Here is an 11910-nt window from a genome sequence, read left to right on the forward strand (position 1 = left end):
GATTATCCTCGTTTATTGGATTTATTTGATTGCATTGTTTCAGGAATTCAGGTGTACCCAAACAAACGTCTTATTTGGCTGAAATAAACTTGATTTCAATCAAATAAAGACATTCACTCAATTCTGATAAATTTCTTCGAAATAAATGAACTCCTTCATGCATTTCCAGCAGAAATTTCAGATAAAGAGTTTTATTCAAATGCGTAATTACGAGTAATTGACCGAGTGTAAATTTGATTACAGATTTCTCGGCGTGTACAATAAAAATTACTCATAGCATCAAAGAAATATTTCCCCGATCGAAATGCGAGTGTTTGCATCAATCAGATGATTGAAGCTCATGACCAAGTATCGTCTATTTTCCGTCTATCGAGGTATCGAATAATACTCATCACCTGGCACAATACAATCGATGTAAATATTGTGCCAGCGACTGGGAAATTGAGGGAACAGAGTTTTAAAAAGATTTCTCCTTGTATCCAGCAGTTGTTAACCCGCCTGAAGTCGGCGGGCGCATAAATCGTGTCCATTTATCAGTGGAAATATATTTGTCAGTGCATTTGTGTCGTTAACATTCTGAGTTATTTACCTCACTGCGATTAATGTCAATGGAGGAGTCCCCCCGCGTCACAAGATACGATACCGTCCAGGAAAGTACAATGGAATAAATTTGTAAGCACGTTTAGCATTGTTAATTTAATATTTGTGTCGGACAGTTGATGACACTCAAATAAATTCAAACTCGACAGTCAGTCTATCCCAGTGAAATAGACTGGCCTCACATTTTCCTATTCCGTAAATTGACTCATCATAATGCTATGTACAAAACACCCGATATGGCAGAGCCCAGGGATATTCGACTGCGAATTCGTGCCGATACGAACGAATTCTCAGTCGAATCGCCAGCTGATCTGTATCATCGCTGATAATTAATGAGATTGGGACTGCAGGACAGTTCGTTATATAAATTATTTCTCGATATAATGATCGAAAATCGAGTGGAGCGTATCGAGTGGTTCACATGGTCGATGTCCGGCTGTAACGGATCCTCTGCTTCTGCTGTATCGCATCAGAATCGCCTAGTCATTCGCATGGTTCAATCATTCCACAATACAATTTCAACAATGGAGGAGAACTACAATCATCATCCCAGCGGCATTTCGTACTGATGGGAATATGTAAGTGCATGTAACCTAAGAACTGTAATTTTCTACTGTCGTATTCACCGAAGAAAAACGATTGCGCAGAGTCCAGTAAGCGGACTGAGTGAATAATACGGCGGAGAGAAAATTAATTGGTTCAAGGGACAGATCAACGGAATTGATATTAAATCCACATTATCTCAACTAGTAATTCACTCTTTGAAATTTATCGAAAATCCCGCTTTTGATTTCTCGTATCACAATATTGATCTTAGAAAATTGTCAGATAAACCGCCATCTTATATTCATTACTATCAGCTTGATAATGTGTTGAAGGAGGGAAATCACATGTTCGATTTCACTGGTAATGGGATGAAATTCGGATTCTATTAAATTCAATGACAGGAAAAATCCTCAATTCTCCTTGGCATCTTCCGTAAAAACCCCATCCCCTCTTCTTCACCTTTTCCTCTGTCACTCTCTCTGTCTCTCTCGCGTACTCCCTTTATCAGTGGTATCACACGTGTCTCCGCCGACACCAAGTGTCGCCTCATAGTGCATATGATTTCAGGCTACAGGGGAGTTACATAGAATAGTCTGAGGCATTTTTTATCAGTCAAGTGTGGTCGCGTGCAGCTAACGCACGACTCGCCGTTACTCCAAGTCGTCTTTTCGTAGTATCGCCGACTGGCCGGAAATCATTTGCGCTAGTCTCTTTTTCTACGATAACTTCATTTCGGGATTCTTCATTCCGTCGTATATTTCTCAATTCTGGAATTTCAAACGGTCCGCGATATCTCGAAAATTGTGATTTGTGTGATATTTGATTATTTTTTAACGATTCACTTGAGAACAATCAACACACTGGCGCTACATATCTCGTAAGTATTTATTGATGAATATCATCGGATGATTTCCGCAGCATGAAATTTTTTTTTTAATTGCATTATTCTATGATTTGTGATGAAATTTCTGTATCGCACGGGAGCTTTGATGCTCGAGTACTCTTCAACTAGTTCAAAGTCCGCAAACATTGTATGAGTGAAGAAAAATAGGTAAAATAGCATCGGAGGTAGATGTTAATCTCTATTTTAGTAAATTTGCTGACGATGGTATCTCGTAATGGACGCCCTATTAACGAAGAAAGGAAAATAACGATACATTTGATAATCATCGCTGGGGCCACAGTAGGAACTTGATACCAATATTTTTAGTGAACGACGGGAATGTGAAAATAATGCAACAATGAAGAATTGACACGCGCACACGCTCATTGTCATTGGAGACGGGCAAGACCCTTAGTGCCTCGAGAAATAAATTTTTCGCTGATCCTAGGAGGTATTGAATTTCGCGTAGCAGCGGAAACAGGTCTAGTCGTGTCGCTGATACTAGGGTTTACGCACGAGCGGTTGGAAGGGCGACGATGACGTCCCATCCACTTTCCGTTAAAAGCATAATTTCTCGCACTTGCAATCGTTGTGAGGACGCGATTAAACTTCACGGAACGCTACCCTAGACTGCTGGAAATTTCTGGAAATTCATAGAATCCCGACATTCGAGTATTCAATGCTGTGAAGTTTAATTCTATTTAAGATCAAAGCGTTCGTCTAACTTTTTATTCATCTTTACAGAGAAAGAAAGCTCTGATTTTCAGGGACTTTGTCAATGAAATTTGGCGAGATTCCTAGAAATTAGAGTTTGGTAACAACATCACTGAATTTCAAAATTTTGCAGTCACTGAGTTTTACATGTCAGATAATTATTAACATTTCACAGAGAGCTCGAATTCTCAAACTCATTGTAGTTAAAACTGCACTCTCGATAGATTGAAAATTCGCAATAAATGATATCTGATTTTTCAATGATGTTGATTTGAATGGACTTTAATATCAAATCGTCCCTCGATCTTCGTACTCATCTTTAAAATTCAATAAAACTGAGTTTTACAAGTCAGATGATTATTAATATTTCCCAGACAGTTCGAATTCTCAAACTTATTATGAAAATTGTGCATCGCATTCAATTAATTAAAAATTCAGAACAACAGTTACCTGAATTTTCAGAACACTCAATAACATTCATCCTCACATGGCCCTGAAAATAGCGATAAAGGCCCCTGCGAATTTGCAATTTCAGTGGGGTCTCCCCTTAATTCAATAATTCGTGTGGTACTTCCCCGTGAACTAATCGTTATCAAAAACGTCAAGATTGCTCACTTGAAATTCCAGGAGTAATTTTCTAACAGTCTACGGATCAGTTACGGAATAACCAGTCATATGATTAATTAATAATGTCAACACGCTTCCGCATGATACCTCAAATGTCGAAGAATGACATGCATATTCAAAGCCATGGATACATTAGAATGGGGAGATTATTAGGGTTTAGCTCAACAAGTTGAAAACTGGTGATTGAACCACCGCCAATCGGTTTCCCAGTACAGCGATAAGGCTCTGAACCAATCCACCACCTGTCGATGACTTATTCCCCGGTACCAATATCGAATCGTCACAGGAGATAACAGAGACACTATTTTCCTCCCCCTTTATTATTGTCATTTGGTTGAATTTTTTCAATCGCGCTATCATGCCCCACGGAGACACGACATTCCACGGGCATTAAACAAGATCAATGATTTCGCGGACTGTGCAGTGTGAGTGCTTCCAACTTTTCAATTACCCCCTATTGTCGATAATTTCATCACTCGGTTATTATTTTTTTCCCATCCAATTGGGCGATCAACTTTTGACCTCCCACAGCGCTAACAACTACAATTGAGTTTCCAATTATCTGCAGACATTGAGTAAATTGTAATTGACAATTGATAATGATACTCTTATTTTTAGGTTTAACAGATTAAGGCTGGCAGGGAGAAGAGAAACAGAGACGAGTTTGTCACAGGTAAAACCTGGAAGGACATGCTCGCTCATTGGTAATTTCTACAATCAGTATCAGCGCCGACCTCGGTGAGTTCAATCAAGACATTCCATCGGAAATATTTGTTGCGCAATTTTTTTTATCTCTTATTGGCAATTTTTTTTTTTTGAATGTTTCCAGCTCCACCAGATTGTCCGTAGTCGGGAAAGCCGAGACGAAGTTCCCGCAAGTAGATCCTGTTAGAAATCATCTTTCGCACAAGCTCAGGTATGACATAATCGCTAGAGAGACATTAATAATGCGAGAAAAACTGCGGGCAACGCGGTAGATTTCAGGAAAATTTTATCACATTGTGGTTTCACTGGCATTTCAGGGAATTTCGTCATTGAACATTCAAAATTGTATCGGAAAATCAATAGAAACTGTAAATTTCAGTTCACTTATTCCTTGAAAATCAATAGAAATCAGGAAAATACAGGTAGAAATATTCTCTAATTATGAATTAATTAAAAAGACTGATTTAAAATTTGAATTGTTTTGGAAATTTTCCTAGGAGAGTTGGAAAAAATTTACAGTTGCAAAACAAATCATGAAATCAAAAAGACAGGTCAATAGTAATTTTCAGGAAAGCGACATGAAATTCAATTTGGTACGGAAAAAATTCTCAAATTTCAAAGTTCAGAATCATTCAATGGAATTCAATGGAATTGAACTAAAATTTGAAGTTTTTATCAATATTCTCATCACATTGTGAATTTGCAATGCGGCAATCCCCCAGATGCGCAGTAAAACTGGAAATTTCCAAAAAATATACGAAATTCAAGTAAAAAATTCTCAAGAGTGTCGGCGAGATAAAATTTCGCCTTTACACAAAAATCGAAGGTTACATTTTACGTGCATATCTGGCAAAGTAGTAGTCCATCCGTTTGTTATTGCCACCGCTAGTCCGTAAACTATTGTCGTAAACTTATCGGCGTCCTAAATAATATTCTTCACATGCATGCATAAAATAAGTGGCTATGACATTGCCACAAATAATTCACTGTTAAGTGCGTTCGTATACAATTCGTGCGGCTCTGGATTTCCTGTTAGAAACTAATAGTTGTAAAGTCATCGTGCCTTCAATGTCCAAACGAAAAATTCATTTCTCCATTGCATCTTATTATTATGAGTTTCGTAAAAGCGGCTCACGACATTACATTAAAGTTTCATTAAGATTACATTCCAAATTATCATGATAGTCGTTAGGATAAATATTTTCGGAAGAGACACGGCATGTTTCAAAAATTTGTTATATTATGTTGAACCCTCAGACATGGTCAGATTACCGCACACGACAAACGACCCTAAGCTGGTGGATGAAGAAGAGTTGGAGAACGATCTGCAATTGAAAAGTAGCACAGAGCATCTGGTGACCGATACCATCGATGCTCCATTGAAACACACGATAATCATTCCAAATCTCGGGATGCCATCCGAGAAGAAGAACAATCAGTGCTGCGCCCTTGCCTACAACCAGATCGATTGTAACGGACAGCAATTAAACTTGGAGAGTCCAATGGATGATGCCAAGACCGGAAAGTGCAAGGAGAAAGCTGCCGGTATTTTGCAATTGTCAATTTTCTTCATTGAAATTCTTCTCCCCTTTTTGACTGTTCCGAGTTCCCGTTCGAGCCCCATTTGACCCTGAGTTAACGGACATTTTGCAATTGTTTTATCACTTAAACGTTAGAAAACATTCTAAAAATGTGGAAGAAATAAAATAACCTGTTCACGGATGAAAAAATTCAATAGAAAAACCTAGCGCTTTTGAAAATTCTATTCTATTTTTTGTGCCAATTCTATTGAAGATTATGGAATTTTATCCCGTCATTTTTTGGATTCGCATTTATAAAATCCAAGAAAAAAAACTTCAAAAATTATTGTTTGAAGTTTCTTACAGAAATAATCGCAATGGAATGAGTTGCATGGAAAAATCAACATCTGTATACATTTTTCTACAAACAAATATCTATTGAAAAAATGCACTTGAAAGTTACATATTTTTTAATAGAATTGCCGCAAAAAAATAGAATGTCAAATAAATTTTTTCGTACGTGTTTTCAGAAAGATTCACATAATAATTGGAAAACTGGAGTTTTTAAAGAGTACGGTTCTTTGCATAAACAATTTACAAATAATTTCATGCCAGAAGGAAGGTTTCTGAAGATTTTAAACAATTCCACTGACTTATTCATAAGGAGTGAATGTTTAAGAAAGAAACATTTTTTTAATTTTATTCACATTTTTTTCCTCCTACCGTTGCGGTTTTATAGACTCCAAGGAAGGAATAACTCTTCGCAAAAATTAATCTGAGTGAATCCACGAATGTTCCCGATTTTTTTTCAATTCATTCAACCGAAAAAATTGATGATTGACCAGTGAAAGGTATTGAAATAGAAATTCTGACGTCAGATTGAAGTTAGCTACACCGCAATCGTCACTTAAATTCATTTCATTTTGATAACGCGTGGAATATTTTATTCTCAACTGATAACCTCGAGTTATTGCTCCAACGTTGTTATAATCTTCAAGCCTTGCAGCGCATCATGTGCTCATTAAATCGTACTGCGATGCACGCGTATGAACGGTAGACATCACAATGAATAATTACACTCGGAAACCGAAAATTTATACACCTCTTCTAGGTGGGGATGGTTCGCTGTCGAGTGGATGCTCAATAGTGACGATCTCATCAGTGGCTAATTCAGAGCCCGATCCAGCATCTCCAAATGGACAAAATCCCCTGGAAAGAGGTCGAAGTGTTCTCGATGAAAGATGGCAACACACTGCACTTCAAGTATCTGTACCATTCTTCATCGCTGGTGTTGGTACCATTGGAGCTGGCCTGGTACTAGGCACCGTTGAAGTGAGTTTTTTTTCCGCCAATAAAAGTTTTATATCAATACTAAATAAAGTTTATTGAGCAGGCTTTATTGACAGTAACAACTTTCTCTCCCCCGGGGGAGAAAAAATTACTCCACTAAAACCTTTCTCATGTTGAAACCATAAAAACGCCGGGGTACATGGGTTAAAAAGTACACGTACATAAACTCATTATATTTCATTTCAGAAATGGGAAGTATTCACTAAAGTCTCACAGCTGTTCATCCTTGTTCCATCACTTTTGGGCCTCAAAGGCAACCTGGACATGTGTCTAGCATCACGACTTTGCACTCAAGCTAATTTAGGTAATATGAGCAGTTGCCGGGAGATCGCGAAAATGGTCATTGGCAACTTGGCACTTGTACAAATACAGGCCATTGTGGCGGCAATTATAGTCTCAATATTTGCATCGGCTGCCCATGCAGCTATGAATGGGGTTTTTATTTGGGATCATGCCCTACTTGTAACGGCTTCCAGTCTGTGTACTGCAACCAGTTCCTGCTTCGTTCTCGGTAAAATCTACATTCTTGATTTTATATTCCATGACATTAAGGAATCTCCTCAGTATTTTTTTTTCACGAGGAAAGGTCTAGAACTATAATTTTTAAATGATGATTCGTAAAGGGTCATAGGCAGTATCTAGAAAATATTGAGGCGTGTGATCGTTGTTTACTGTATGGAATTAATTGTTGAAGTGGCTCCGCAATCAAACTCCTCAACATTTTCCTCATAATTTTGTTTATTCATTAACATTTCGTTCGTCGCACTACGAGCATCGCGCCGCACTTGTTCCGGTTTTTAAAATTACACTGCAGTAAAGCTTCAAAAAAATTTTGAAAAAATTTGATATCTCATTTTGAAGTGTCCAGAAGCCCTACAAATGAAAATATCCGCCAAAAATATCATAAGTAGCTAGAGAATTGATAATTAAGGGTAACGCTGAACATAAAAAATCTCACGGGACTTCTTCAAGTACACGATCTAGATCACTCTTGATTTTTTAAATTTTTCCTAGATCTTTCAAGATCATCTTTATGCTAGTGCGGCGCGGCACTTACGGCGCGACCAACGCAGTGTTAACCCTAGATTGGTCACCCTAGAAGGGCAACCCCGCCGCGCGTCCTTTTTCGTTAATGACAATTGACTGGCTAGCCGGAAAAATTGAAAAAATATTGACTTTGTCAATAGAAGTGTCTAAAAAATTATAGTAGTTTTTAGAACAACATATTTCCCAAAATTTCCAAAGAAAACAAATTATTTGGAACAGATGAATTATTTTTTCCTACGTTATATGAAATTGCCGATGACGCGACGTTGCCGGAAACTCGCTAAACGCGCCCGGGCGGTGTAGAGCGAATTTGGCAACACTAAAGCCCAAATAGCGCGGCGGGGAATCCCCGCGGAGGTGACTAAGTCGCAGGGACGCGTTTGGTGCATAGAAAAGGCGGAACGATTTAGTTGCTGTTAACAAGGCGTTAATAGTTAACGAATGGTTAACACGATTCATTAATAGTTAATGAACGGCATTAATAGTTAAGAAGCCTCGTTAACAGCCAGACTAGGGTCACACAAAACTATTGATTGAAAAACGCTGGCACCTCTCCTCATTTCTTCTAAAACACCTGAGGAGATTTGTTGAGTGTATCTCACACTCATAAATGCAACATTTATTCCCTAGATTTAGTGATGATAGCGGTGATCATGGCAGCCCACAGATGGAAAATGAACCCTGACAATTTAGCAACACCTCTGGCAGCGTCATTTGGCGATGTCGTGTCTGTGAGCGTTCTAGCTATCATCGCGTCGAAGCTATTTATTCGTATGGAAGCAGAAGTGTTCATATTGTATCTGATTATCGGTGGTTATCTGCTGGTTCTACCCATCTGGATATGCATCGTCCTGAGGAATAAATACACAAGGAACATTCTAACGTCTGGGTGGGTGCCAGTCTTATCCGCCCTGTTCATCAGTGGGTGAGTGTCATATTACACAGCCCTCATGCACACGATTAATTTCACCCCATGGGGAATTGCAATCATGCATTGTTTATGTTACAGACTAGGAGGATTGATTCTGAGTAAAGCAGTTGATGTGCTCTCCGGATTCGTCATCTTCCAGCCTATAATCAACGGCATAGGTGGTAATCTTGTTTCAGTTCAAGCTTCGAGAATCTCCACTACACTTCATCAAACTTCAATTATGGGAATTATACCACCGTATACCAAAGTATTCATTAGTCCTTTCAAAGCCCTAGTGAAAGGAGGTAAATATGATTATGAATTTCTGAATTCTGTTAGTTTAGCATCATTTTTTACGGGCGGATGTGAAAATTTGGTGAAATATATTAGACTTGACTGTTAGAGAAAATGTAAAATTTTCACTAGAAATCCAATGAAATGGAACAATTTGATTATAAAATTAATGAACACTTTGAATTTTTGTTTAACTATTCTATAAGCATTAATAGTAACAAAAAAAAATTGCGTTAAACACATTTTTAAATCCTCAATTGATTGAAAATTCACGCATTCGGGGAATTCTGAATGCGGTAAAAATAATAAATCTATAATGAGATAAAAATGTTGAAAAAGTGCACCGAAAATTTTAGCACTTTTCATCCAACAGAGTTGTATTTTACGATTCTAAAGATCATGAAAATTAATCAGTTATAGGCAATTTGCTGCAACTTAATAGTTTTCATTTCAAGAATGAAAGAATGAATATTTAATCATTTTATCTAATAAATAAATTGCATGCAAGCCGATTGAAAATCGTAATGTTTCTCAGTTCCATTCGCAAATACTGCAAGACTACTGATCATCATGGGAGTCGTAGGAGAAATTCTATTCATATTCGCTGCCGATTACATCGAACAACGGCAGTCAACATTGCACGTTTATTTCGTGTTGTCTTACGTTATCGTAGCATTTTCACAAGTGAGTAAAGTCAATCAATCAATTTGTTCCTTCAATGAAAGACCCGCACGGAGAGAAAGATTCAGTAGCAATACCCCAAGAGCTTCAAAATTATCGGGTATTTCCCGATAGCTTTGTTGCAAACAAATGAGGGTGTCAAGTTTTGCGGTTTAAAAAATCCCGTGCTCTTGCGCGAGGGATTTTTCTGCAAAACTTGGCACGATGGTTTGTTTGCAGGGGAGCTTGAGGGAAATACCCGATTAATTTTGAATCTCGAGGGGTATTTGTCGGATTATTTTTCCCAATCGGATTTTGGCCAAGCAGAGTGCAGTGGACAACATCAGGAGGTGAATTGGGGAAAATTTGAACAAATTATGTTAATAGAATAACTCGATTTCCATAGACTGTCAAATATAAGATTCTATTTGAAATGAGCCGAAAAAATGGAGAGCTACTGCGAAATATTCAGGTAAAAAAAATGAAGAACTATTGCGAAATATTCAAAAGCTAAGAGGAAATATCCGAAATAAAACCGTCGGATAGCCTCAAATACTGCGCTCTGATTGGTCAAAATCCGATTGGGAAAAATAATAAATAAAAATTACGTATCTTTCCCGTAATTCCGGAGCGATTACGGAATTTTTTCAGAGCGTTCCGTAATTTTTATCTGAATCTCCTTTGAAAAATTACGATACCGTCACTTAAATTTTCTGAATCAATTCCGTAATCGGTGAGCGAATTGTGAGTCCTGTAATTTTTCCTGAACATTTCTCTCCGTGCGCTGGATAATATTGTTAACTGCCGTCAATCACGGAATTTTACCTTCCACAGATAATGCTGCTGCTGTATGTGGCCCACATAATAATCCATGCCATGTGGAGGTTCAAAATCGACCCCGACAACTCGGCGATTCCGTATTTAACGGCACTCGGTGACTTGACAGGTACCATGTTCTTGGGGGGAGCTTTCTGGTTCCTCAAGGAGATTGGCTATCCTTATGCCTTCAACGTTAAGACCTAAGGGGGTTTAAGGGGGATCAATTGGGAATTTAAGGAGGGGCTGAAGGGCGTGAGGAGAATGCCCCGTTGATTGGAGATTCAATTCAATATCGTTATACTTGATGATCATTGAGATATTTGAGGGGAAATTATGAGGGACAATTGATCTTCAGTGTAAATATTCAAGGAGCGAGTACAGTTGAAGTATTAGAGAAGAAAAAGTATTTCCGACTTGTCACAATCATGATAGAACGAAATAAATGGGAGACACTGGCGGTTGAACGAAGTGAGGGGAGAGTTGGCTCAAACTCATATTTTTAATATCTGTGATGTCTAACTCATGTATTCAAGAGCGATGAAAATGAAACAGAAATATTTCAAGTGAAAAATGAAAACAGTATGGAAGAGATTCTTTATTTCTACTCAATGGAGTATACTGAAGTGATTGCGAGATTCTTCTCCCCGTGTTGTCATAAGAAAACTGGATATTCATACATTGGCATACAATACTCAAGGAGGGAGTAATGCACTATCCGCTATTTATTTTATTGTTTTAAATGCAAAAATGTGATGTACGTACGTTTAAACTCCAAAAAGAATGAAAGAAATTTATTCACTTCGAAAATGCCGATGTCTCAAATTGAACAGTATGAGATATAGCGCTTTTAACTTTTTAAATCATTTGTATATAATTTTGAATGCTAATCGGAATGTACAAAGCGATTCAAGAAGAGTAATTTGTATATGATATTTGCAATTGGTTTGATTGTTCATATTTTCTGAATAAAATAAATTGGAAACATCGCACACACGGCTTTTTATATTCTAGTCTCCCATAATGAGAATATTCAAAACTGCGAATTTCAGTTTAATTATTGCCTCAAAATGAATACAAATCAGGATCACTTGGTAGTGAATCCTTATCTTTTTATATTCCATTCGATTTTGACGTGGATACGTCTATGGTTTCAATATGGGGGGTCATTTTGGGAAACGATCCTTATGTGCAGCGCCATCTATCGGAATTCTAGAAAATTCTAGACATTTCGAGGT

At 37.7% G+C, this 11910-nt stretch overlaps 1 protein-coding gene across 3 annotated transcripts; it reads left to right on the plus strand.

The window, feature by feature from the left end:
- Positions 1–467: 467 nt before the first annotated feature.
- LOC107036329 (solute carrier family 41 member 1) lies at positions 468–11664 on the plus strand. Of its 3 annotated transcripts, XM_015254263.1 has the most exons (11): positions 468–672; positions 951–1178; positions 3989–4108; positions 4200–4286; positions 5333–5620; positions 6707–6927; positions 7132–7456; positions 8623–8917; positions 9002–9207; positions 9732–9880; positions 10691–11664. In XM_015254263.1, exons 5-11 carry the CDS (start codon positions 5335–5337, stop codon positions 10877–10879), a joined length of 1671 nt encoding a protein of 556 aa, XP_015109749.1. In that variant the 5' UTR covers positions 468–672; positions 951–1178; positions 3989–4108; positions 4200–4286; positions 5333–5334; the 3' UTR covers positions 10880–11664. The 3 variants fall into 3 exon arrangements, with proteins under 3 accessions (XP_015109749.1, XP_015109740.1, XP_015109757.1); XM_015254254.1 differs by lacking the exons at positions 468–672; positions 951–1178 and adding an exon at positions 1783–2023; XM_015254271.1 differs by lacking the exons at positions 468–672; positions 951–1178 and adding an exon at positions 3723–3795.
- Positions 11665–11910: the final 246 nt, after the last annotated feature.

Source organism: Diachasma alloeum, unplaced genomic scaffold, assembly GCF_001412515.2.
Source record: "Diachasma alloeum isolate Michigan unplaced genomic scaffold, Dall2.0 Dall_scaffold_00176, whole genome shotgun sequence".
Lineage (NCBI taxonomy): Eukaryota > Metazoa > Arthropoda > Insecta > Hymenoptera > Braconidae > Diachasma > Diachasma alloeum.

What these genes read in the sequence shown, in the direction of transcription:
- LOC107036329 (XM_015254263.1), top strand. Translation starts at nt 5,335, where the DNA reads ATGGTCAGATTACCGCACACGACAAACGACCCTAAGCTGGTGGATGAA. An exon ending in GTGCAAGGAGAAAGCTGCCG is followed by an intron (nt 5,621 to 6,706) that starts GTATTTTGCAAT and finishes CACCTCTTCTAG; the next exon opens with GTGGGGATGGTTCGCTGTCG. An exon ending in TGGTACTAGGCACCGTTGAA is followed by an intron (nt 6,928 to 7,131) that starts GTGAGTTTTTTT and finishes ATTTCATTTCAG; the next exon opens with AAATGGGAAGTATTCACTAA.